Source organism: Peromyscus maniculatus, chromosome 20, assembly GCF_049852395.1.
Source record: "Peromyscus maniculatus bairdii isolate BWxNUB_F1_BW_parent chromosome 20, HU_Pman_BW_mat_3.1, whole genome shotgun sequence".
NCBI lineage: Eukaryota > Metazoa > Chordata > Mammalia > Rodentia > Cricetidae > Peromyscus > Peromyscus maniculatus.
In genome coordinates this window covers 5,937,701-5,964,717 of record NC_134871.1, presented here as the reverse complement: position 1 = coordinate 5,964,717, position 27,017 = coordinate 5,937,701, and the positions used below count along the sequence as shown (strand labels likewise).

General features: G+C 43.5%; 1 protein-coding gene across 3 annotated transcripts in view; it reads left to right on the top strand.

The window, feature by feature from the left end:
• Positions 1-918: 918 nt before the first annotated feature.
• Positions 919-27,017, top strand: part of Tbc1d31 (TBC1 domain family member 31) — a 59,479-nt gene continuing 33,380 nt past the window's right edge. The window contains exons 1-7 of one of the 3 annotated variants that reach the window (XM_006990678.4): positions 919-1,109; positions 6,542-6,688; positions 8,174-8,289; positions 12,003-12,181; positions 20,423-20,574; positions 23,804-23,963; positions 25,564-25,764. In XM_006990678.4, coding sequence (XP_006990740.1) covers positions 1,033-1,109; positions 6,542-6,688; positions 8,174-8,289; positions 12,003-12,181; positions 20,423-20,574; positions 23,804-23,963; positions 25,564-25,764 — 1,032 coding nt within the window. In that variant the 5' untranslated portion in view covers positions 919-1,032. The remainder of the gene's footprint in view (positions 1,110-6,541; positions 6,689-8,173; positions 8,290-12,002; positions 12,182-20,422; positions 20,575-23,803; positions 23,964-25,563; positions 25,765-27,017) is intronic. The other 2 variants (XM_076555752.1, XM_076555753.1) reach the window with 2 other exon arrangements.

Sequence of the window (27,017 nt, the reverse complement as noted above, 5' to 3'; positions counted from 1 at the left end):
CTATTTTGAAAACCTCGTTTAATTTTTACTTTATTGTGATTTTTCCCATTTATTTTCACATATGAGAAAATACAGAGAGATTTGTAACAAACAGGTGGGTATCCCAGACGAAGAGGAAAATCTTTGTTGGCAGACTATATTCACTGAATGCTGAGAGAATATATTTTTGTTGTTTTATACACCAAACGTGGCAAATTTGATCTGGAATTAATTCTCAACTTCAAACGGCACTGACGCGTTGTTAAGAGTATTATTTAAATTGTTAAGTTTCTCTGCGAATTAAGTGATGTTAAGCCACAGGAAAGCCACACATAGTAGTAAGCACTAGATAACACTAAGTGAGTTTTGAAGAAAAAAAAAGATTTCCGATGCCAATGCAGCTGGTTCTTGACGTTTTTGCTTTTCTAGATTGCGACTGGTGGACTGGAAGCCATAATGTGGGAGTCTCTTGTAAATTTATGCAATTAAACCATGATGACTGGCAAAAAGAACGGAGTGTTTCTCTAGGAGGTTCTGCGGAGCCTAGAAGTTCTAGGAAAGGAACTCTCAACGCATTTGTCTTTTTGCTTCTCTATTAGTTGTTTCTATAAATCTCTTATTCTCCAATGCAACTTAGAAGGGAATGCAGGAGGCAGCGGGCTCTGAGGAGAAAAACACTCTCAATGTCTATTTGAGCCCAGAAGCCGTCAGAGCTGGTGCCAAAGCTTCGTCTTCAGAAAACTACGACTCCCAGAAGCCTTTGGGTGGCAGGATTGGAAGAAGCCTCAGAAAAGGGGTGGAGTCCAGGGGGAAGAAGTCGTTGGCCGATTCCATGGTCCTGAGTGGAGGGACCACCTGGGCGGCCGTGGACGGATCGGCGTTCTGATTGGTTGTAACTAGAAAGGGCGTCCGCCGTGGGGTTGGTACGGTCCTCGGGGGCGGGGACCCAGCGGCGGCCGCTCGAATTTCCCGGGTTGGGCGCGCGGGGACTGCCGGGAGGCTCTCGGGACGGTTACCCACCGGGCCAGCCGTGGTCGGGAGTCGGGTTTCGACATGCAGAGCACTGACCTGGGCAACAAGGAGAGCGGCAAGATATGGCACCGCAAGCCGTCGCCGGCCACTCACGACGGGTGAGGCCGCGGGGCTGCGGAGACCGGCGAGGGGGCGGGGCTGCGGGAGGCTGAGACCGGGCAGCGTGGTGGTGGGGCGCCGGCCCCGGAGTCCTGACTCCGGCCATGCGCTGCATTCCCTGGGTTGGGACCTCAGGAGGAGCAAGTAGCTCCGGAAGTCGTCGGCTGCAGATGCGTCCCAGGTTCTGGTCCCGGGTCCCAGGGAGCGGGGAGGCAAGAGGAAGGCTCTACGACCTATGCAAAAGAATTTGCAGTTCTGCCGAGTGCCAGAACTCCGCCTGCTTTGATTTATTAATGACAGCTCCGTCCGGGAAAAGACTCCATCCAGGAGGTGGAAGGAGCAAAGAGAGCAATTGCATATCCATCTCTCCAAAAGCCGCCGCCGCTCGCCATCCTTAAGTCATTGCACACATCTATGATGTTGAGAGCTAAGTTCTGCAGTTTGCACCGAGGAGTGTATATTGCTGGGGCTGTCAACGAGGCGGAGCCTTCTAGCGCTTCTTTCCATTCTGTTGAGTCTGCCGGGTTTGAGACCCGGCCTCCTGTGTGACGTCAGCTGCCGGTAGTACATTTGTTTTGGTTCACATGGTGCATGTCTAAGTGATCTTGGTGTTTCTGATTCCCTGGGCTTGCACGGACTTCATCACTTTGGGTACATGTCTCGAGGTTTGTTACTCTAAAGACTTCTGTTTATCTTTTAGTTGCTTCCCCAGAAATCAAAATAAGTGTCTTTGTAGGCTGAAAGCACAATTAAAAGTGTTGGGTCAGCCACTTACTTAACCAGCCAGCCACTTTGGTTTTTGGTGGCCACCCTTTATCAATGCTGTTGACCTACCAACCTATTAAATAAAAAAGTTTGTCAGTAGTGGAGATTCTAAAGTGTTTTCATTTCCAAATATGGAGTTTGTGTAAGTAGCACTCTCTACCTCTGGTTTCTCTAAAAGGTCTGAGAATTATAGCTAACCTACTATTTCTTGCTGTTGCAGAGTATCTAGATAGGTATGTAAGATTCAAAAAGAACAAGTTCTTTATTATGTGCTTCCACAAAAACATAGCTTTCTTTTTTGTTCATTTAAACCAGTGGTTCTCAACCTGTGAGTCAAACGACCCATTCACAGGAGTCACCTAAGACTGTTGGAAAATACGGCAGATATTTATGTTCCGATTCATAACAGTAGCAAATTTACAGTTGTGAAGTAGCAATGAAAATAATTTTATGGTTGGGGGTCACCATAACCTGAGGAACTGTGTTAAAAGGTTGCAACATTTGGAAGGCTGAGAACCACTGATTTAAACCCATGCTGGGCCAGGGAGAAGGTTAGGTAGATAAAGATGTATTCCAGTTTCCTGTCTGTTGCTGTGATAAAACACTCTGACCAAAAGCAACTAAATTAGGACAGGAAAGGATTTATTTGGCTTACATTTCCAGGTCACAATACATCATTGAATAAAGTCCGGGCAGGAACTTGAAACAGAAACTACGGAGGAACACTGCTTGCTGGCTGGCTGGCTGGCTGGGTCATGCTCAGCTAGCTTATAAAACATGCAGTTGAGGACTACCTGCCCAGGGAATGGTGCCACCCAATCAAGTCAATCCCCTGCAGTCATGCCACAGGCCAGTCTAATCTAAACCCTTCCTCAGCCGAGGCTTTGCCCACAGATGACTCTAGGCTTGTGTCACATTGACAATTAAAACTAACTAGGGTACCCACACTCCACAAAGTTGTCCTCATCCTCCACATGTGCTGCATGGCATACACATACACTACACACTGATAATTACCTTTTGGGGAGGGGGGTTCAAGATAGGGTTTCTCTATGTAGCCTTTGCTGTCCTGGAACTCACTCTGTAGACCAGCCTGGCTTTGAATTCATAGAGATCTGCCTGCCTATGCCTCCAGAGTGTTGGGATTAAAGGTGTGCTCTAAAACCACCCGGCAATAATTACATTTTTTTTTTAAATAAAAAAAAAATATTGCTGTGGGTTGAGAGAGACAAAGATGATCCAGAAGATTTGTTGAAGTAAGTGCAAGTTTACCAGGTGGATCCGTGGAGCAGATAACCGGTCACTAAGCAGGGATAGTCACATTTAGCAACACAGTTTGTTAACCTGAATACTGCCCTTTGGTGACCTAGCCAAATTCTAATCTGCCATAATCTTATTTTTGTTGTTTGGTTGAATTTGTTTGTTTTATCACATTTTTTTTATTGATTGATTGACTGGTTGGTTGATTGACTGTGCATGCCATAGTATACACGTGGAAGTCAGAGGACAACTTTGGGGAGATTCTCGCCTCCCACCTTGAATGAGGATCCTGGGGATTGAACTCGGGTCCTTAGGCTTGGCCGCAAGCACCTTTACTGGCTGAGCCATCACGACAGCCTGGCTTTGGTGTTTTGCAACAAGGTCTCACTTTTCTATCCCAGCCTGGGTAGGAACTTGTGATCCTTCTGGCTTGGGCCTCCAAAGTGCTAATATTAAAGGTCCACCTTGCCTGGCTATTTTTAATATTGTGAACAATCATCATTTGATTTTTGTCATCAAACTGTAATGTTACAGAAAAAAAGGCTGAGAGGGAAGAGTTATTTGTTGGCTCTGAGTTTAGTTGGTCGTGTGTATGTGTTTATGTGTTATTTGTGTCTGTGTTCATGTGTGTGTGTGCAGGTGTGCCTGTGAAGGCCAGAGATCAGCATCAGTTGTCCTTAATTGCTCCCCACTTTAGATTTTGAGTCATAGCCCCTCACTGAACTTGGTGCTCATCGGTTTAGCTAGACTGGCTGGCCAGTGAACTCAAGGGAGCTGTCTGTCCGCAGTTGCCCATCGCTGGGGTGATGGATGTGAGCCTCCTCACAGGCTCTTCCATGAGTGCTGAGGATCCAAACACAGGTCCCCATGCCTCTGCAGGGGGCATTTTACTGACTGAATCGTCAGCCCCAAAGATACGCTGATGTTGTTTCAGGATAATTTTTGTTTTATTATGCCCTTATTTGTTTGGGCATAGGGTCCACTGTAGCCTCTTCTGGCCTCAAACTCACCATTTTAGCTGACAGTGACCTCGATCTTGTGATCCTCTGCCTCCACAAGTGCTGGGATTGCAGATGTACAGATGCATGTGTACTACCATGATTGGCTTAATTCTTTGTTATTGTTGTTGTTTTGGTTTTTTGTTTGTTTGGTTTTTCGAGACAGGGCTTCTCTGTGTAGCCCTGGCTGTCCTGGATCTCGCTCTGTAGACCAGGCTGGCATCAAACTCAGAGATCTACCCGTCTCTGCCTCCTGAGTGCTGGGATTAAAGGCGTGTCCCACCACCGCTAATTTTTGTATGTTTAACACCATGGAACTACATAAAAATGAGGGGTTTTTTCTATCCCTAATCAATCTAAAAAGCTGTATATTTAGGTAAACATGAGGAAAAAACTGCTGAGTATTCAGCCTAGGGCCTTGTACATATTAGGCAAGTGCTGTACCAATGAGCTACATACATCTTCAGTCCTTGGAGAAAATGTTTAATCCACGTATCAATTTAGCACACTTCCGTAAGGTTTTTTTTTTTTTAAATGAGATCTTAATTGGGAATATGAAAACTCTTATACAAGGGGTTGGAGAGATGGCTCAGGGCTTAAGTGCGTCGGCTGCTCTCGCAGAGGATCCAGGTTCAATTCCCAGCACCCACTTGGTACCTCACAGCCATCTGTAACTCCAGTCCCCGGAGGATCTAGCCCCCTCTTCTGGCATCTGCCGGCAGCAGGCGTGGGCTGGGTGCACAGACATACAGTCAGCCAAAAGACCCATGCGCAGAAAACAAATAATTTTTAAAAGATTCATACACAAAAGATAACACTTTCACGATTCAATGCTGTTGTTGAAATAAAGAAGGGGTGCAGGCCAGAAGGCTCAGGAGGTAAGGGAGACTGCGGCCAAGCTGGGCCTCTTGAGCTTAATCCCCGGGGCCCATACGGTAGGAGGAGAGCACTGATTCCTGTAAGTTGTCCCGTGACCTCCGCATGCGAGGCATGTGCACACTCACGCATGTAAGCGCAGACACACACACACACACACACACACACACACACACAAATAATTTGAAACAGAATGGGATTGTACCGTTCTTTAAGACCAGAATGACTATGCCTGTTATCTTCTCTTTTTTGTTTGTTCTTGAGATATGATCTCACTGTGTGTCCCAAGTCAGGTTCATGGCCTCCTGCTTCCGCCTCCTGAGTCCTGGGGTTATAGGCGTGCATCAGTCTGCACCTCTATATTGAAGAGTCATTTTGGGCTGCAAGCTTTTTTCTGATAGTGTGTGTGTGTGTGTGTGTGTGTGTGTGTGTGTGTGTGTAGCATATATGTGGCGGTCGGGGGACAACTGTGGATGTCACTTCTCTCCTTTCGTCATGTGGGCCTAGGGGATCAAACTCAGGCCACCAAGCTTGGTGGCAAGCATCTCTGCCTGCTGAGCCATCCCACAGGCCCAGTGCTATAAGTTTTATAAACAGTTTCTCAGCAGATGCATGGCACAAGAGTCCTCAAAAAATAGTAAATTTAAACAAATATTGCTGTACATTCTTTACAAAGTTTGCCCATGAAAGTAGTATATGATTATTAACAACTACGTGTCAAATGTAGAAAAGTGGAATGGGAGAAAGTCACCCATGTTCCTGTTCTCTTCACACAGCTAACAGTATTTATATGTGTTTATAGTTTTTCCCATGTGTACACCTTTTCTTTTGCATTTTTATTTTAATTGCATGCTTGTGTTTGTATTTCTGGATGAGCGATTTAAAGACTAAGGTTAAGATGCTTGAACTTTCATGTAGCTTTATTCATGCTGCATGTTTCTATAGGGTAATATTGAAGAGTAAACTCCATTTCTTATCGTTTGAGAAGTATGATTCATGGGGGTTTGAAAGAGCAACTTAAAGCACTCCACAGACGTGGTGAGAGTGTGTCCTGTGTTGTAGGTCAGGTGCAGAAATGCAGTGATGAACAAGTAGTCCTCTCAGCACACCCCTGCTGGGGTACTGTGCAGGTCTGTTAGAGGAGGAGATACATTTAACTCATCTGGGAGCATTCTATATTACAGAAACAGACTCTTATACCCTGTTGCCTGTTTGTCATAACATGTGCTGTTCCTGGGTATCTATCTGTAAGTGACAGCAGGGTAGGAATCTTTTCTATCAGTTTGTCCTCGTGTCTGGCTTCCTCAGTTCTGACAGTAAGCGTTAGAATAATTAATGAATAAATGAATGCTAGCTTCTCTCATAATGAATGGCTTTCCGAACTATTTAGAAGTTTTCATAAGATGGTGTCTAGAGAAGAGAAGGAAGAGCACCAGAAAGAATAAGCAGGCAAAACACTGTCAGTAAAACCCTATATGTAAAAACCGCTATGTGATTTAGAATGTAACGTTTAAATCATTGTGTTTTGGCAGAATTATAGTGAACATTGTTCACAGCACTTCCGAATATCACCCGAAAGCTTTGCGGTTTTTGAATGTGGCTTTTGATGGCTCAGGCGACTCCTTCATTGCTGGGGACCACCAGGGAAACATCTATACTTTTGACTTGCATGGAAACAGGTAAGCAGATGCTTTGGGTATGGCCCTTACCATTCAGGAAGTTACTGACTGTTGACTAGTTCGTTACCTCCCGCTGATTTACAAAGTGCTGCTGAGTGCTGCTTTCAGTGCTGATGGAGATGAGGGAAGGAAGGATAAAGGACTGGTTTTACCAGGTCTCTTTACAGCCTGGGTTGGCGTCCCTGTCTCCCTGTCCCTGTCCCCAGTTGCTGGTAGCCACCATCCCGACTGCTTGTTTTTTTTTTCCTTTCATTAAAAAGAAATTACATTGCATTTTATTTATCTTATGTGTGTCTGTATGTGTGTGCATGCACATCATTTCACAGCTTGCATGTACAGGTCAAAGGATCACATTCACAAGTTGATTCTCCTTCCACCATGTGGGTCCCAGGGATTGAAATTGGGTCCTTAGGCTTTATGGCAAGCACTTTTACCACTGAGGTGTCTTGCTGGCTCTGCTTGCTTTTTCTTTTATTTAAATTTTCCATGACTGCAAATTTATTGTTAAATTCTGGCACTTCATTAGGCAATTTAGAAACTTGATTTCCAAGAACCACCAAGGATTATCACCGTCCTCCTTCCTCTTCCGTTAGTCCGGAAGCGGTTAGGTAGGCTTGATCTCTAAGTCTCCATGCCATGAGACAAGGTGGGAAGGTGGGAGGATGTCTGCACAGGGCAAGTGTCGGTGATGGGGAGTTAGCTCAGACAGTCTTGATAAATAAGACAGCACTGGGAAGATAAGAACCTGGCTTCCTACCGGAAGAGAACTCAGTGGAAAGACAAGAAAAAAGTAAAATGAACCCTTCGGCTTTAGATCAGAGTCGGATTTGTCACATGTCTGTGGGTTTGAATATCTGAGCAGAGGTAGAAATAAACACAGACGTCGGTGGGAGTATGAGCACAGTACACATGTATAGTATCGTCTTCTCAGAGCCAGAACAACATGTCAGGAGCAGTGAGTGTACCTCATGGTCAGTTCTTAGATTCCAAGAGCTATCCCTCAATAGAAGAAACCAGAGATCCTTGCAGAAATGGCCAGTTTCAGAATAGTGATGGGTGTAGTACAGGATGAGCCTGTTAACATTTCATAGATAGAAAAATTATCCAGAGAGCAGTAAGGATGTGTCAGGACACAGAAGCCAGCTTGAAGGAGTGCCCATGTGGAGATGATTCGAGCATTAAAGTAATTCCACTGTGCTCAGTTAACAGAAACGTAGCAATGGCGTCCTGTCTGCAAAAGTAGAATCCCGTCATCTCCTTAGTACAGTCCTTGAGAGGTAACTAACCATGGCATTTACACGTGACAGGAATTTACACATGATAGGAATGCCTTCCTTATCCACAGGGCGTCTCTTAGACCTTCCTGTCTATTGTTGGCCCACCATCTTCTAGGCCTCGTTTTCTCCTCTCAGGACTACACCATTGTAAAGTTTGTCATCACTGGTCAAATTTCTGATACTAATGCAGCTATTTATTTCTTACTAGGTTTACTCTTGTTCAACGAACAGCGCAAGCTTGCACAGCCCTGGCCTTTAATCTTCGTAGGAAGTCAGAGTTCCTTGTGGCATTAGCTGACTATTCCATTAAATGTTTTGATACAGGTAAGAAGTCCTCTGTCCTTGGAAGCAGAGTGAAATATAGACTAGCATACTGCAGGGCCCTTACCGTCTGTGTAGTCTCAGGAGCAGTCCGTTTAAGACTGCTCTTGCTTCAGGTTGCCACGAGCCTGGGGTCCAAGGACCATTCCTGCTTCAGGTTAGCTGCTTCTGGAGTCGGCGTTTCCAACACCTTCAATTTCAATAACCTTCTAGAAAACTCAGCAGAACTTAAGAAAGCATTGTCTTAATATAGGCTACACATTAGAGCCAGCCAGTGGGAGAGATGCATGGGATAGGATCTGGAAGGCTTCTAAAGAACACTTCCGTTGTCTGCTGTGATGAGCCCCTCCCAGCATCTCCATGCCCTGACTCTGCCGGAAGTTCACTCGAACTTTAGTGTCAAAAGTTTTAATTGAGGCTCCATCACACAGACATAATTAATTGAATTGTTGCCTGTGTGTAGATGTGAGGGCAATCTGACGGTAACATCTCTCACACCATTATCACCAGGCCTCTGTGGATGAATTCCGTTTCTAGTCCTCCTGCCTTCCTGATACTCAGTCTGTTAATGTTGCTGGTCCTTCAGTAAAGACCAGACCCAACTCTGAGTCCTTAACAGAAGCCATTTATCTGTAGCTAAGGGGCAACTGAATATTATTATAAAGATATTCCTGTCATGTGGGAAACTCCAGGAGTTCCAAGATGACTTCCTGTGAGTTTGGACAAAAACAAGACCTATCTTTCGAGGCCACATTCCCTACTGTCCAGTTATCCCCCACAAAGAATACAAACAAACCAAGTCCCATATATTTCATACCACAGTACATATGTTTTTTAAGTTGGCATTCTGGAGTATTATAGATTAAACCCCTTATTCTTCAAACCAATCGGGAGTGAAAAGAAAAAAATTTAATTGTATTTTTTGTTACTAAATAATTGATGGTATATAATATTTAAAAAGATACAAATATGATTAGTGTTAATAATAGTGACAATGAACAGTTATATTGTATTTAGTCTTCTTTAAGGACTGTTTTCTGAATTTATATGTTCTGATTTATTTTCATCCTAATATTGGATATTGTTATCATCACCATTTTGCAGAATGGGAAACTGAGGCAGTGATAACTGACCAGTGTCCTAGGTTTATATAAAGCAAAGCAACCAGAATTCAAGCTTGGAATGTCTGTGCCGCACTCCACATGCAAATAAGCAGAAATAACTATCTTTTTAGTAGTGTCTAGAAATCCAGTCAGCACTGCTGGGACAAAAATTCTTTCAGAAATTGAGTCTTTGTGTATGCCTACAGTTAGCTTCTTTGCAGGCCACCATTTTCTCCTGTCTTCACTCCATCTTTTTATAGCCTAGTCTCTCTCATTGAACCCCACACCCCAGTATGTTCCTTAGACGCTATCTCCAGTTCCCAGCTTCCTAGTGACCTTTTTCTGTCTGTCTGTGGCAAATCCTGCTTCCTCACAGCATCCATTAATAAATGATGACTCCTGTGCCTCCTACCCCATGATAACAAGACCTGAGTCGCCAAGGCCATAAAGCCCCCTGATTGTTTTGGTCTTCAACCTGCTGTCCAGCTTCTCAGTAGCACTTAAAATTTGGGATTGAGCCGGGCAGCAGTGGTACACACCTTTAATCCCAGAACTTGGGAGGCAGAGCCAGGAGGATCTCTGTGAGTTCGAGGCCAGCCTGCTCTACAGAGCAAGATCCAGGACAGGCACCAAAACTACACAGAGAAAACCCTGCCTCGAAAACCAAAACCAAACCAAAACAAAACAAAAAAAAAAAACCCTCCAAAACTTGGGATTGAAGCTGGAGAGATAGCTCAGGTACTATAGTGCCGGTTTTGTAAGTATGAGGACCTGAGTTCAATTCCCATAATCCATATTTTAAAAAATCCCAGCCCTCGGGTGGCAGAGGCAGGCAGATCTATTCAAGGCCAGCCTGGTCTACAGTGTGAGTTCCAGCACAGCCAGGGCTGTTACACAGAGAAACCTGGTCTCTAAAAACCAGCCAGTCAAACAAACAAACCTTGGGATTGACCAGGAAGTCTGAGAGGAGACCAAGTCTCCTAGAAATGACAGGGAAGCGGCTGCTCTTATGATACCTCAACAACATGGCTGCCTAAAGAAGCCTGAGCAGGGACACCAATGGCCATGCTGTCCTGGAAGGGACAGATCTCACCAGCTCCACCTCTAGACCAAGAACTACAGCGTCCTTGGCCAGCTTTTAATTTTCTACTCAATAGCAGAAAGAAAGTTGCACTTCATAAAAAAGGGGAAGTTTTCCAGCCTAGGCTGAGAGGGACGGTACTGAAAAGTGGTGGGTTAAATGTAGCTTATGAAAAGCTCACAGTGTTTCCCCCCTTCTCACATTTCACTGCAGAACAAGAGGAAGGGACGAGAGCAGTCGCGGGCATTAGGCTGGGGTTGGGAAACTGCTGTTTCCCCAAGGAACTCGTTGCTCTGTCTTCAGTTCTGACCTACTTTGTATCTTAACGTTTCCAAGATTTCTGTCTTGCTCTCTTTCTCTCCTCACTTCCACTCTTTCTGGGAGGAAGAATCTGGATCACAAAAGTGATATAATATTGACAATTTAGAAACATTCACACAAGTGTGAGGATAAAATAAAACTCAGATTTAGTTCCTCAGTGGCAATGCTATTTGCTTTACCAGACTGTTTTCTCTGCGCGCGCGTGCGCGTGCGCACACACACACACACACACACACACACACACACACACACACACGAGACAGGACTACCTCAAAGTCAAACCTTTAATTAGTATTTATTGATTTATGTATTGAAACAGTTCTGCTGTGTAGTCCCAGCTGATGTGGAATTCGCCGTGGAGCCCAGGCTTCAGACTCAGCTTCTCAGCTTTAGCCTGACGTGTGCTGAGCCAGCACGCCTGGCCCAAATTCATTTCAGTTTTGATTATCTGTGTGGCTTGATTTCTTTCTTTCTTTTGAAATAGGATCTCTCTGTGGGGTCAGAAATGGCCTCATATTCACTATGCTGTCCAAGCTGACTTGAAACTTAGAGTCAACCCCTGCCTCAACCTCCCAAGTGCTCCCAGGTGACAGGTGTATGTCACTGTGCCTGGCACACTTAGTTATTTAAATCAAGTTTGTCCTTTTCCCCACCGTGCTAAGTCTGTTCTTCTCTGTGCGTTATCACACGATGTAACAGCATCAGCAGCTGCTGATGGCTGAGCTGGAACCACCGGAGCCCGTAGCTCAGTGCGTCGATGGTATTTCTCCAGCATTGGTAGCTTTTGAATGTGATCCTTTTTCCTTTGCCAATTTCTTAGTGTAAGCTCCTGTTTCTTGTCTGGATTGTTACCCTGTCTAGTCACTTCCCCTCTTCCCATCTACAGATTATAGCCTCAAACTATTAGTAAATCGGAGACACAGATATGCTATACTGCAACATAAAGCTGTTACCATGGGACGGTACCCAGGCTCTAGTCCTCACTGCGACTACTCTTAGCCCTCAGTGCTCTCCTAGGGAGGATCCGTGATTGTGTGTTACTAACCCACCTGTGGTAAACCTTGCCCACAGGCTCCCATCGTTGGCACTGTTAAAGGAGGTGCCTTTGTGTCCCTGTCCATTAGTTAGATTAGCCACAAATAGTGTTTATGTATAGTGTTTGTTTATCAGTGAGTGATGCTTTACACGTAACAATCTCACTCTTACCACAGTCACCAAGGAGCTGGTTAGCTGGATGAGAGGACATGAATCGTCAGTGTGTTCCATCTCTGTACACGCATCCGGAAGATACGCCATCACTACTTCCTCGGACACAGCTCAGCTCTGGGACTTGGATACTTTCCAGAGGAAGAGAAAGCTGAACATCCGCCAGTCTGTGGGGATACAGAAGGTCAGCCACGGTGTCCTGCTTTGTGCTTCTCCCAATGTTTGCTTGGTCATGGGATTCAGGGGGACGGAATTGGATGATATTTTGTGTCTTCAGTAGCTGTGATCTCACAGTACAACACCGGCAGAATAGATAGTCGGGATTAACTCAGAATACTGAAATTCTTCTTTTAAATTATTGTAGCCGTGAAACTGCCACTGTCGGAAGTGACAGGTTTTAAGATGTTTTAGTTGTGAACCCTTTTCCAATTTTGCTATCAACAACCTTAAACATACAGCAGATTTATAAGAATTTCACATTGAACACGGATACCTGTCATCTAGAGTCCTTCATTAACATGTTAGTGTACTGTGCAGTTTGTTACATGTTAGGATATGATTGATCATCTCTCCCTCTGGTCGTTGATTGTTATTTGTGTATTTTAAAGTCAATTTAAATGTAAATGCAAACATCATTGTACTTAAGTACTTAAGCCTGCACTTAGTCGATCATGGTTGAATTGTTTGTTGATAGAATATTCACACATGAAATGCCTACACGTCATTTGGTGAGTGTGACAGATGTGTACGTTTGTGACCTGTGTGGGTGAGCTTCACTGTCGCCTGATAAATCTTCATCATATCCTTTCTCCCCCCACCCCCCAAAGGAGGTGTTCTTTTTATTGAGGAGTCTTTTTTGTTTGCATGGAAAACTTGGTAAAATTAGTGTGTATTGAGTTGACTCTTCCTGATGGCAGCTCACACAGCGGGAACAGCCAGAGCTGTGCAGACAGCATTGTGTCCATTTAATTAATCCAGGTTTTTCCCACTAACATTTGGGTTCACAACTGTCTCACCTTAACCAAACAGTAAGTCTTAGCTGTCTTGTGACTTTCGCTGGTAGCAGTGGCCACTGCTCCTTAAATTTAGAGGAAAAAAATTTAACATGAGAGTAAAATCCCTGCAGAGTGAAGCCAAATTATTTTAGGAGTAAGCTGACCAAAACTCACAACATACATCCTCTTAGGTGTCCAGAGGGAAAGCTAAAATAAAGCAAGGCAGTCGGCCAGTCAAGGTCCGTGAAGTCACTGTCACTAACGTTCAATCACCAGAGTGACTGCCGACCCGTGAACTGAAGGGTGGGTAGAGGAGGGTGGCGTGCTCCACACAAACCCGGATGCAGTATTGCATGCACACATACTAACTTGAAAGTCCATTTGGATATAGCCAACAATCACATGCATTGAATTCTTTTTATTTTATTACGTTCCTTCCTGTTCGTTTCTCAGTTCACAATTGCGTAGTATGTGGGAAGCCACTTGGCACTGGGCACTGGATCTTTCCCTTCACTGCTTATGCTCATAGCCTTTCACGGGTATTTCTGATAGTTTTACTACGGTTTGGTTTTTCTATTATGAAACTCATATAAATTGAACTATTTGGTAATAATTTATATAAGGCCTGTTTTATGTATTTTGTTCCTTTTAATCACTAATTAGTATCCTATATGTAAATATACTACCTTTTAAAAGAGTCATTTATTTTGCTTTCCATGTTTAGTATTTTTTTTCTCTGATTAGCTAAATACTATTTTTAGTAGTATCTGTGTCTCCTGTGAGATTAATTGCTTTACTTAGGCTGTGTTGTAATGTGGTGTTGCCTTTATTCTCTTCGTTACTAACATGAGCAGCTAACAGTGCATGTCAACCAAAAATTGATCACACGGTCTCCATGGAAGTCCCAGAGTTCTTTAGCATGCCTTTAATAATTAAAAAGGAGATGGAAGTTGTAGGCTGCATATTCACTGGGGACATGAACCAGATGTCTTAGTAGGTCTTTTCTTCTTTAATTGCTCTAGCACTGAAATTGAATTGTAATCCTACGGCGGAGAGGGGAGTGGGATTTGAGCCCTCTGGAGATGGCTGTGGAACAGTGACAGCAGCCTTCTGCTCTTAGCATGCATGCCAGTGTGAACGGTGTTTTTAACTAAACGTCTCCAGATTTTAGTGGTATGAGAATCCAGTTAGAGAGAGAGACAGTGTGTGTATGTGTGTACCGTGATGCATGCATGTAAATATATCGCAAAATAATAGAACCCCGTAGTCTATAAGTTACCAGCAAACTCTTTCTTTACAAAAGAGATAGTTGGGCAAGCAAGATGGCTGGGCAAGAAAGGGCACTTATCACTAGGCTTGACGACCTGGATTGGATCCCTGGGACCCACGGGATGGACACAGAGAACTGACTCCTGCAAACTGTCCTCTTACCACCATGTGTGTGTGGTAAACACTCACGCACAAAGATAAATATAATACGAAACCAAGATTACATAGCCCTTTAAAATGAAACTGTTTAAACATGTAAAATAGCCTGCTGTGCAGCCTGGGCCTGTAATCTGAGCACTCAGGAGGCCCCAGGATTGCCTCAAGTTAAGGCCAACCTGATCTGTGTAGCCAGTTAGAGGCCAGGCATTAAAATAAAAAAATAAAAAGAATGAATAAGTAATAAAAATAGTCTTTGCTCCTGGGCTATGCAAAATTTGGAGATGGCCAAATAGTTTCTGTTTCTGGTGTACAGTGTTGGAAATGGAAGCTAAACGTAACCCAGTCTTCAAAATAAAACTTTAATTCTGGTCGAATTTTAACTGACAGGATATTTTTATTCCAGGTTTTGATTTTGTAATTTAAATGGGACCTTTATTTATATTGATGATCCTTTCACTGTGATGTTAATTCATAATGGCACTTTTCATCTAAACAGTGTCCCGTTCTGCTTGTCTGTGTGTGATACCAGTTTTTTTTTAAGATCTGTCGCCTCGGGACAGGCTTCACAGGCTGCACTGGTCCTACCATTCCATCACTTTTTATTTCCTGTCCTCTGATATTTCTTTTTTTTTTTTTTTTTTTTTTTTTTTTTTTTTATATTTTATTTTTATGTGCATTTGTGTTTTTGCCATGGGTGTCAGGGTCCCCTGAAAATGGAGTTACAGACAGGTGTGAGCTGCCACGTGGGTGCTGGGAATTGAACTCGGGTCCTCTGGAAGAAGAGTCAGCGCTCTTAACCCCTGAGCCATCTCTCCAGCCCCCTGATATTTCTTAAAAGCAGGAACTTAGTCTCAAGGCTTGGGTAGATTCCTGGTAATCTTTTCCACGTGGTATTTTAGCCAGTGTAAGTTCAGAATAGTAGCTGTGCCTACCTCAGACTTGACTTCAGTGTTTAAGGTGATAATATATGCAGTACTTTACACTGTGCTTAGTAAAACTGGTATGTATGTATGTATGTATGTATGTATGTATGTATGTATGTATGTATGTATGTATGTGTTTGGGGCAAGTTAACCTAGCCCAGGCTGGCCTTGAACTCACTATAGCTAATGATGGCCTTGAACTTGATTTTCCTGCCTCTGCCTCCAGTGTGCAAGGATCACAGGGATGCCACCATGTACACTTTATTCAGTGTTAGAGCTCGAATCCAGGGCTTCATGCATGGTAGGTAAGCTCTCTGCCAACTGGGCTGCACCCCGAGCTTCTCTCTAGATGTTTTTTTTTTGGGGGGGGGTGGTTTCGAGACAGGGTTTCTCTGTAGTTTTTGTGCCTGTCTTAGATCTCTCTCTGTAGACCAAGCTGGCCTTGAACTCACAGAGATCCTCCTGGCTCTGCCTCCCAAGTGCTGGGATTAAAGGTGTACACCACCACCGCCCAGCTCTAGATGTATTCTTTAAAATCTAGATAGTAATGTATTTTTCTTTTGAGTTGTAAGTGCACAATTCTTTACTAATAATTTTGAAAATTAGAGGTGTTCAATTCAGTTTATATCAAAAGATGATCTGACCTTAGCTAATTGGCAGCCTGAACTGAACTGGCACAGCCCAGAGCACAAATGTATCTGAGGATGCGCTGCTGGCCAGACCACATCCTGTTGTGGTAGGTATCGTCTTACTCAAGGTGGTAGTAACTCTAAGTCTGAAACATCTGTGCTCCTAAGACGTCCAGAAAAGTGACCGTGGATCTTTGAGTCCAGCGTTCTTTGTTGTTCTTGGTGTTGTGGGCTCTTTCCTGGGGTGGGGTGGGGTGGGGTGGGGGTGAACCTAGGGCCATGTGTTAGGCCAGTGCCCTGCTGAGGGAGGAGCTGTGCCTCCGGCCAGCCTCTTGAGGTGCTTTTGAAGGACTGCCACCCCAAACTTCTTTCCACTGCATTTTGTATGTAGTATAGCAGCAATTAAAAGCCACCCTCATCTCAAATGCTCCAGAGGCTGAGGCAGGATGACTTTTTAAATATAACGCAGTATTTTTAAAATAGATTTTTGTATCCATGTATTTATTGCATGTGCATGCACATGCACAAGCCTTCATGACGTACATGTGGAGGTCAGAGAAAAATTTTCAGGAGTCAGTTTTTTCTTCCACCACATGAGTCCTGGGAATCGAACTCAGGTCATCAGGCTTGGTGGCAAGTGCCTTTTCCCATAGAACCAGTCCTCTGGGGAATTTTGAATTCAGAGCCAGCCCAGGCAGCTTAGTGAGGACCTCATCTTAAACCAAAGACAGAAACGGGTAGTAAGCGATGCCAGTTGCTGAATGCCTAGCATGCAGCTAACTCTCCCTTCCCTCCTTCCTTCCTTTCTACAACAGAATCTGGCTGTGCAGCTGAGGCTGGTCTAGAGCTGGAAGTGGGGTCCAGCTGGCCTCCAGCTCTTGACCTTCTTGCCCTAGGCTCCCGAGTGCTGAGGTTATGCAAGCAAGCTCCGCCAGGACCGGCTTATTAGCTATTTTTCATCTTAAATAATCCTAAACAGCATGCTGCTCTCCAAAAGGAAGAACTGAAATTCAGGGTCATTAAGTAACTCGTCCAGTGCCACGTAGCTTATAAAATGGTTGTGCTCGGACTACCCGACTACCGCAAAGCAGTCCATGGTACTGTACTATGATTTAGTTGGAACCTGTCACGGAAACACATAGTGGGACACGCTTTTAGATTAAAGGGGCCATTACGACACTTACGGCATAGTGAAAGGTCCAAAGTTTCTTTGAGAGTCTGTATCATCAATGTCAATGAAGGTTCTGCTTAAATTACAGATGCAAACTAGTTACACCTCTTCAGATTAGTAACTCAGGGTTCTTGTGATGCTGAGTTTCATTCAGTTCTTCAGTTAGGAGCTGGAAATATATCCTTGTATCCACGATTACTTTTGTTCAGCATATATGGGAAAACCCTTTATGACATCTGTCAGAAAATGGTTCATAACGAAGGTTCTTGTACGTCAGTCTCTACACAGGGAACACTCCTTAATATTTTTGTAAAATATTAGCCTGGCTTCCATTTTGTTACTATTACTGTCCTGAATTGTTGTGTTGTTCTGGTTTGGGTTTTGGTTTTGAAATAAGGTCTCACTATTTAGCCTAGGCTGTTCTCAACTGCTATCCTGCCTCAGCCTTGGCATGCTGGGATTACGGGAATGTACTGCCATCTTTGGCTTTGGGTCTGTCTTTTAGTTTCTCGGTGCTAGGGATCAAACACAGAGTGTTGCACATGGTAGGCAAGACTTATACCACAGAGAAGGCCGGAATTTCTTAATTTTTGATAAGCCATCATACACCTCCTCAAACTGACCAGCAAATGCTGGATTGGGTGTGCTTGTCTCCCAAAGATGTGTGCTAGAAATGTGTCCAGATGTGGTCGTGTGGGTGCCCAGCAGAACTTTTAAGATAGTCTACCCTTAGAGTGGTGGATCTTGGCCTGTGGGCCACGACCACTTCGGGAGTTGAATGACCCTTTCACATATCAGATACACTGCATACCAGATATTTACATTATGATTCATAACAGTAGCAAAATTATGATTATGAAGTAGCAATGAAAATAATTTTATGGTTGGGGGTCACCACAACATGAGGAACTGTATTAAAGGACCGCAGCATCAGGAAGGTTGGGAACCATCACCTGAGAGGATTCAGTGTTCTTAGGAACCCCGGGAGAAAGAAGGGAAGGCAGAAAGGAAGATGACAGAATTTGAGAGAAAGCCTCTGGCTTCCTGTGTGTCTCCACGATGGCTCCGTCTGCAGACACTGCCCCTGTGATGCTGTGTGGATGCAGCCAGAGACTCGCCAGAGCCCAGCAGGAGCAGCGTGCGCTCTCAGCCTCCAGAACTGTGAGCTAACTGCATTTGTTTCCTTACAAATTACCTAGCCAACAGTCTTTTGTCATGGCAACAGAAGATGGCGAACACAGAAGGCTGGAGTTTTCATATTCCACGAGGAAGCCAGTCCAGCCCCTGGAGCTCAGCTGTCCCCTCCTGTGCATTTCGTTAAGTTTTTGAAGTTTTTTCTAAGCACTTAATGTTGTCAGGAGATGACATTATCTAAATAATAATGACATGTTTCATTAGGAACAATTTTATAATCATTAAAATCTAGCAATTAAAATCACAAATCTGGTAATGAATAATCATGCTGGCAATAATCTTATCACAGCTATTCACCTAAAATAGCAGTTGATGCTCATTAGCTTTTAAGTCTTTGCTTCTCCCAGTAGGAATAAACTTTATTACTTTTCTACAAAAAAAAAAAAAAAAAAAAAAAAAGACTGCTAATTAAAATACGAATTTTCTGAAGTCACTTTTTGACACCGGTTTTGAAAGTGTCTTAATGTGTTCATTATGGATTGTAATGTATTCACTGCAGATTCTCTAAGACTGTGTTATAAATCTTCTCACATAGTGAGTCTGTATCAGAAGGTCCAGGGATGGCCTGTGGCAGTGTGAGCTGAGCACAAGTGAGGATCTGGCCCTTCCCATCGGGCTCTGTCGGCATCTGATGTACTTTAGTTAGGCTTTTGTGTGTCTTATTGACAGTGACCTTGACTGTTACGTTTCATAGTGCTTTACTCCATATGCATGTATATGTGTGGTGCACACACGCATATATGCGTTTTATGCAGATAAATTCAGAGAGTTATATTGAGGCTGTTAGTGATCAGTTTCAGTGTTTGGCTTTTTGTTTCGGGGTGCTAGGGATGGAATCAGGGGCCTCCGGCCTGTTAGACAATCACTCTGCTGTTGAGCCACACCCACACCCCTAGCCCTAGCAAAACTTTTGTATTCAAAAAGAGACTGGTTAAAGCTTATGTAACAGAACAGTGGGAAATAGATAAAAGACGCCATTTTCAGCTCTGCTATCAGTGGAATCCACCCTCAGTTGCCCAGTAAGTAAATTCCATCTCTAATAAAATGTGGTTGTATATATACTTTCATTGTACTTGTATACACAATATTTACATTTATCTTCACTTTTTCAGTTATTCCCAGAGGACTTATAAATTAGTTGGCTGGTCCAGGAGGATGCTTCTGAGGCTTTCGAGGCGTGTTGCATTATCTTGTCTAGCAGCAGACTGTGACAGAGCCTCGCCCTAGGCTTCCACTAATGTGCAGTGTTCTTTAGCGTGGTTAATGTTTTTAATAGTATTCGTCTGAATATAGGATCATAATCCCTGAACGATGTGGTTGTTTTGAGAGATGCATGTTGAACAGTTTTGTTGTGTGAACATGGGACCATACTTACACAGTCTAGGTGGTGCAGGTCGGTCACTCTGTGAGGACTCTTGATGTAGTCATGACACATGTGAGCATGAGATATCTAAAGCTGTTGCCAGCGTGAAACAGCACACTTAAAAACGTGGGAGGATTATGATCTGAAGGAGTGAGTAAGGCAGTGTGGATGTGGGAACTGGAAGCATCACTTATTATTATCATGTTAGGTCCTGACATCATGCTTCCCATTGAATACAACCGGCACTGCAGGTCTGTGACCCCGCCATCGTCACAGACATTTGAGTAGAGAATTATGCTACAGCTTTATAACATGCTGCTAGGTAACGTAAACTTCATCTTCGGCACATCTGTGGGACAATAGGCAGGCGACCGTATCGTCCTAAATACATGTGTAATTTGTGTATGTATATAAATAGGTTTACTGGTTGTAAAACATTTGATTCAGAGGCATCTAATTTTCATCAGAATTTTTAAATATAAGCTGACAAATTTTAAATTGTTATTTAGAATTTTGTGTATTTCATCATTGTAGTCAATGTTTTAGCTGAAAGGGTATGTCATTTATTTTTGTTAATTATAGCTTATGATTACTGGTATTATGCTATGATATATTAAAATGTATTTTCTCCAGTATAAGGAGAGAGAAAATGACTGTGTATAGTTTTAAATTTCAGAGGACTGTGTAGACCCAAGGTGAAAGGTGTTCTTCTCTGTCTCTAGGTTTTCTTTCTCCCATTCAGTAACACGATCCTCAGCTGTTTTAAAGACAACTCCATCTTTGCCTGGGAGTGTGATACTCTGTTTTGCAAGTACCAGTTGCCAGCTCCACCTGAAGGCTCTAGCATCCTATACAAAGTGTTTGCTGTGACCAGGTAACGGGCATTTTTAAGATTTTAGCTTCTATTAAAAAATTCTAAATTTTCATTCAGAATCTTGAGGAAAAATTCCTCCAGAATTAAATGTGATCTGCAGACTTTTTGCTTTGCTTTATTATGCAAACTTTGGTTTTCAAGACAGGTTTCTCTGTAGCTCTAGTTGTCCTAGAACTAGCTCTATAGACCACACTGGCTTACCCCTGCCTCTCGAGTGCTGGGATTAAATGTGTGCACCACTACTGCCTGGCTGCTCTGCATACTTTGAAGTATATATGAAAATGAAGGAACGTATGAACTGCTTAGGACTCACCAGCTGTGATTCTGGTCCTGTTTCTGTCTCTGTCCTTTTCTCTGTTGTATTATTCAGGAGCAAAGCTTACTGTATCATTTCATTGGCAAATATTTCCATGTGCATTTCTACCTTTGGGCAACATACCGTAATATTATTATCAAATTTTTACAACTTAACAAGCGTTCCTTGAGATTGTCATGTAGGCTTTGCCAATGTCTGTGCTTTGCCCAATAGCTGGTGCTGATGACAGCTGGGCTCCAACTAGGGGCACGGCAAGCTTCACACATCTCATTTGGTTGGTGCAGCTCAAGTGTTTTCCTTGTAGTTTTCTTGTAGAGGGGCTGGGTAAATTGCTCAATCAGTAAATATTTACAGTGACTTGGAGATTTGAATTCAATCCTTAAAACCCATGGGTTTTCGCTGTTGTTGTTTTTTAAAGCGAGATGTGATAACGTATTCTTGTAATCACACCACTGGGAAGTTGCTGACAAGCAGGTCTGTAGGGTTCATTGACCAGCCAGCCTACCTGTTGTGGTGAGTTCTAGGCTATGGAGAGCCTGTTTCAGAGAGAGAGTGTCTTTCAGCCTCCACATGTACCTATATCTACACACACACACACACACACACACACACACACACACACACACACACACACTCTGATCTTGCTCTGTGTCCATGTGCTGCTGCTCAGTGTGATCTTTGTTGTCTGTGTCCCCGGCATACTGCTTGCCCCTGTATTTCCTGAAAACGAGGCCTGACCTAGGTAAAGGGAGGAAGACGTGGCGGCGTGTGCGCTTTCATCGGGAGCAGCTTGGGCCACTGTCTCTGGGGACTCGGTGGAACCCATGTGGCTGAGGCACTAGAACAGTAATGCTGTGCGCTTCTGTTGCCCTTCCTTGGTTTAGTAGATGACCTAGCTCTTTCACTCTCGGCTTATTAATAGCTCTAGTTCTGAAACGCCCCCTCACTAACCAGTTCCTTTCCTATTGTTCCTTCACGTCTGCTTCTGGTGCTGTTCACTTACAAATTAGAAACTGTAAAAGCAAACGGCCTCGTGTTGCTGCCATTTGTACTTTGACATAGCTTACGGAAAATGGTGGAAGGGCAAATTGGTCCCCACCCCTGTTTCCCTCTGGGTTTTTTTTTTGTTGTTGTTGTTGTTGTTATTTTGGGTTTTGCTTGTTTGTAATTGTTTTTGAGACAGGATCTTACTCTGTAGTATAGGCATAACCTTAAACTCATGGCATACCGCAATCCTCCTGTCTCAGCCTCCCTAGTGTCTCTCTCTCTCTTTTTCTTTAAACCAGTTTTCAAAGTAATGCATTAGTTTATTGGCATCTTCCAAATGGCCATTGAACTCTTTTTTTCGATCATTAATCTTTTCAAACTCATGGATTTACTGTAGTTGGGAAGTCTCAAGCCGTGGTAGTTAAGAGTTTTAGTGATGCCCGGTTCTCTCAGTTCTGACCAGCGGGACCCTCTTCAGATTTGTATTAAATTCTTTTGATACTGCCTCCTCGGTCATCTGTGGTACTGCCAGAGCTCCTGGGCTCTCTGATGTGTCTAAGTGTTCCAGATTGTTCCAAGCCTACAATCAGCTATTTCTCTAAAGAGTGAGTTTAATGTGGTCAGAAATGATGGTTATAAAGAATGGCTGGTCACTCTTTATAAACCTTTCCAGGCCCAGTGGATGACTAGGAGATGGTTTATCGAATTTCCCCACTTCTTAGGCCTTAGGAAATCTCACCAACTCTACCAAACTGTGTATGGAATTAGTCATGGTTTTTGTTCACTGGCATAGAATTCTTACCCTAATCCAAGCCACCCTAGTCTCTTTTGGAGACTGTAATATACTACTGGTTGGTCTCTGTCTTTATCCTTGCTTCCTAAATGTGTCTCTGTGAAACTCCTAGGAGTGGAGTTGGCTCACCATTATGCTGGGTCACATCACTTTTCTTATTCATTCCCTTTTGGACTTTCCGCTGCCCTCAGTAAAATACACCCTCCTGCCTTGTTATCCAGAATGTCACCTGCCACACGCCTCCCTCTCTTCTTCCTTCCCTCTGCTCTCCTCATACTTGAATGGTTTCTTAGTCTCCTATCTAAGAATTGCATTCCTTCCTCTGCACTTTACTAGAGAATTTCTCCAGATCTTCCTGCATTGGTTGATCTCTTCATGTCATTCAGTGAGCAAGTCTTCTTCCCAGCTTCTGTGGTCTCTACTGAAGCTGTACAGAGTTTGTCTCTAGCTGGTGTCAAGTTCATTTCTTTGTTTGCCTTCTTCCTGGAGAGAACACAGGTTCCCAGCACCTACATGGTGATTCAGATCCATCCATAACTCCAGTTCCAGGGGAACCAGAGCCCTCTTCTGGCCTCCAAGGGCACCAGGCAGATACATGGTGCACATACAAACATTCAGGCAAAACATTCATACAAATGGTTTCTTGAGACACAGTTTCTCTTTGTAGCTTTAAAGGGCTGTCCTAGAACTCGCTTTGTAGACCAGGCTGGCCTCGAACTCACAGAGATCTGCTTGCCTCTGCCTCCCAGGTGATGGGTTTAAGGCGTGTGCTATCACCACCTAGCTAACAAATAAATCTTTTTAAAAATGTATTTAAAATGTAAATGTTCCTCAGCCCCTAATAACTCATTCAACAAATCAACAACAAACTAAGCGGATACTTCAAGGCAACAGCTAAAAGTTCTGACTCTTCAGTAAGCCTGAGCCACCCTGAATGGTCCACTGGGCACATGTAGCCTTCTGATCCTCAGTAGCATAGCCAGGTCCCCAGCGTTTGGGAGTTGTATGTGGCCAGAGGCGCCGGTGGTCAGCATGATGGTAGTTTGCTCACAGGAAGCTCTGCGGGGTACTGCTTCCTGAGCAACTCACTGCCCGTGGCCCCTCACTGTTTCGGTTCTGCTTTTTAAATGTAGAGACGGCCGGATCTTGGCTGCTGGAGGCAAATCCAACCACCTGCATTTGTGGTGCTTGGAGGCCACGCAGCTCTTCAGAATCATCCAGATGCCTACTAAGGTCCGAGCTGTTCGCCATCTGGAATTCCTTCCTGATAGCTTTGATGCTGGTTCCAATCAGGTTAGTAACGGAAATGCCAGCACCCGCTTTCAGACCCACGTTGGCTCTGTTGTTCAAGCATTTCTCTTTTTCAATAGTCCTTGTTCTTTGAAAGGTTCCACATCTATATAGTGTCTATTAGCCATGTCTACCCACACTACCTTCTTCTACCTCCCCATAATGCCCCCACCCCAACCGCATCCCAGCTCCATCTCCGTCAGCTCTTACATAACTTACAGCAGGACTGACACGATCCTAAAATGTTAAGTATTTTTTTGTGTATGTGAAGAATCTAGAGTTGAAAAAAGAACTCAGAATCTTGTGTTCTTTATTTAATATTACTGATAAATAATTGCTTTAACTTTATTTTAAATTGACAGTCACAGTCATGAATTTCAAAGTAAAATTCATATGTGTTTCATGTAGCTATACACACATGCAGTATGTTCATGGGTATCTTATCTGTTTTACTTAAGAGTTCTAAATTGTTGATTCATTCATATGGTTGGAATTGTAAAACTTCCAGAAAAGGATCGGGGGTAAGCCCATCCTGTCTCCTGTTTGTCTGGTCACTCTCTCCTGCCCTGTAACTACTATTGTTATACATGTGTATATCTAGAACATGTTTTCTCTGTCCACACAGCCGTATACCTTTTTCTGAATTTGGGAATTATTCTATATTAGTACAAAATATCTTTCTTTCATGGCTTCATAATATTTCTTGTATTTCCTTTAAACTATTCCTCCGTTATTGGGCACTTATTCTTAGTCCTTTTCATTAGAAATGATGCCTCACTGGATAACTAAGTTTTTGCAAATGTCATTTTCCATATCCTATTTGTAGGATAAAAATCTCAGAGTTGAAGTAATTTCCAAAGGCATCTGTAATTAGGACAGGGTCTTTCCAAGTTGTCGTCAAGACAGCCTGCACCTGCTGCTGCGCATGTGGAGGGCTGTGCCCTGCCCGCCAGCCAGTCAGGGAGCACGCTTTTCCTGTTGACGCCGTACAACAACATGACGCTGGAGTGTCAAAGAATTGTACGCGGTTGTAGCTTACAGCCATTGGCCATAGCCCACAGGTGTAACGTTTTCAAGCTGTATGACTTTAAATGATTTTCCCTGCGAAGACGAGCTTCCCACCTACTCCCCTTCCATAATCTAGTGTAGAACCCATAATCTCAGTCCATTCTCCAAAGAGCAGTTAGAGCAGCTGAAGACTGGTGGAGAGTGGGGAGCCTTCACCAAGAGCACATGCGCCCCTTTCCTCACTCTGACAGCCAGTGTGGGGGTGAGGGTCAGCAGCTGACCTCTGTGTCTCAGAGGAGGGGGCCTGCCTGGGGAAGCCAAAGCCTTCCGTAGTTTCTCAGGGTGTGTTCCATACCATGTGGCCGGAGTCACACACATCCACATGAGCTATCGTTAGTGGTTTCAAAATGTGTAACGACTCCCTGGAAGTTGAGCCGCCCTCTTAGAAATGATATAAAATGAACGCATTACTTTTAAAATGTACTGACATGACATGCGTGTAAGTGTACACACGTATGTAGTCCCTCTCTGTGTATACGAACTTTCAGGCGCTGGGCTTTCAAGTGTCACAGTCCCATCGTTTCTGTCTGCTCAGGTTCTTGGTGTGCTCAGTCAAGACGGGATCATGCGATTTGTCAACATACAGACTTGTAAACTTCTCTTTGAAATTGGGAGCGTCGAAGAAGGAATTAGCTCATCAGTAATTAGCCCACACGGTCGGTACATAGCATCTATTATGGAAAATGGAAGTCTGAACGTCTATTCAGTTCAGGCTTTAACACAAGAAATAAATAAGGTATGTCATCCAGGAACTGAATCTGTTCCCTGCACTGCAGTACTGCATCACCAAGAGGGAAATGTCCTTCTGAGCTGTTTTCTAACTTCTTTGGGACACATCTCTTTTTCTGGATGTATTCTCCAGCTCTGATTTCTCACTAGGCTCCTTCTCAGCTTGGTGCTAACCCCATCACTGCCGCCCTTGATCTCTTTTCCAGAAGAGGTCTTTAATCCGGAGTCTTGGTTACAAACCTTGGAGTGCTGTGGCCCTTTCTGTTCTCTTCTAATCCAGTCGCTGCTCCGTCATAGCATTTCTTAAATTTGAGATATATCTCTATCCACCTGTCATCTGTCATCTCTCTTATCTATTACCTACCTATCAATTACCTATCATGTATCTATCCGTCATCTCTGCTAGGTCTGTCTAGCATCTTATTATCTGTCTATCGTCTGTCCATTATCTTATCGTCCATCTGTTATTATCTGTCTGTCTATTGTCTGTCTTTGCTCCCTGTTCTCTATCTTGGTCTTTATTAACTAATTCCAAGTTACAATAATTTAAGCAAATTTCCTAAAATCAATCTTCAATGGCTACCCTTCCCATCAATCCATCTTCTTCTACATGACGTTTTTCTAAAATAATGTTTTCATCATCATTTTTTTTAAATGATTTAAAAAATTTTTTTGTGAGTGCACATTGGTGTTTTGCCTATGCATGTATGTCTGTGTGATGGTGTCCAATCACCTGCAACTGGAGTTACAGACAGTTGTGAGCTGCCATACATCCTGGGAATCGAACCCAGGTCCTCTGGAAGAACAGCCAGTGCTCTTAACCTCTGAGCCATCCCTCCATCCCTCCTTATCATCTCTTACTACTACTTAGTAGCTTCCTTCCTGTTGCATTCATTCCACTCATTACCACCCTAGTCCCAGCTAAGGTGGAATAGGACAAGGCTTGTATTGTTTTAGCTCTTCTCCTACAGCCAAATTATCTTTCAAAGTCTGGATAAAATCCTAGGTTTTACATTTTACAGTTTGGGTCTTTTTGTTGTGATTTTGCCATTTATACTGACCCCCAAGAATAATGCTGAAGCACAGCCTGGGTTTCTTAAGCACAAGAAAGCTGTGTCATACCTTGAGGAAAATGTATATCCTTAATTCACTTAGGCATGAGTTACAGTGCTATTAGCTTGGAAGTCAATAATGTATTTCAAGTAAGGTATCTTTAACCAGGAACACATACAAAGCAAGGTTATGCTTTACAAGTCAGTT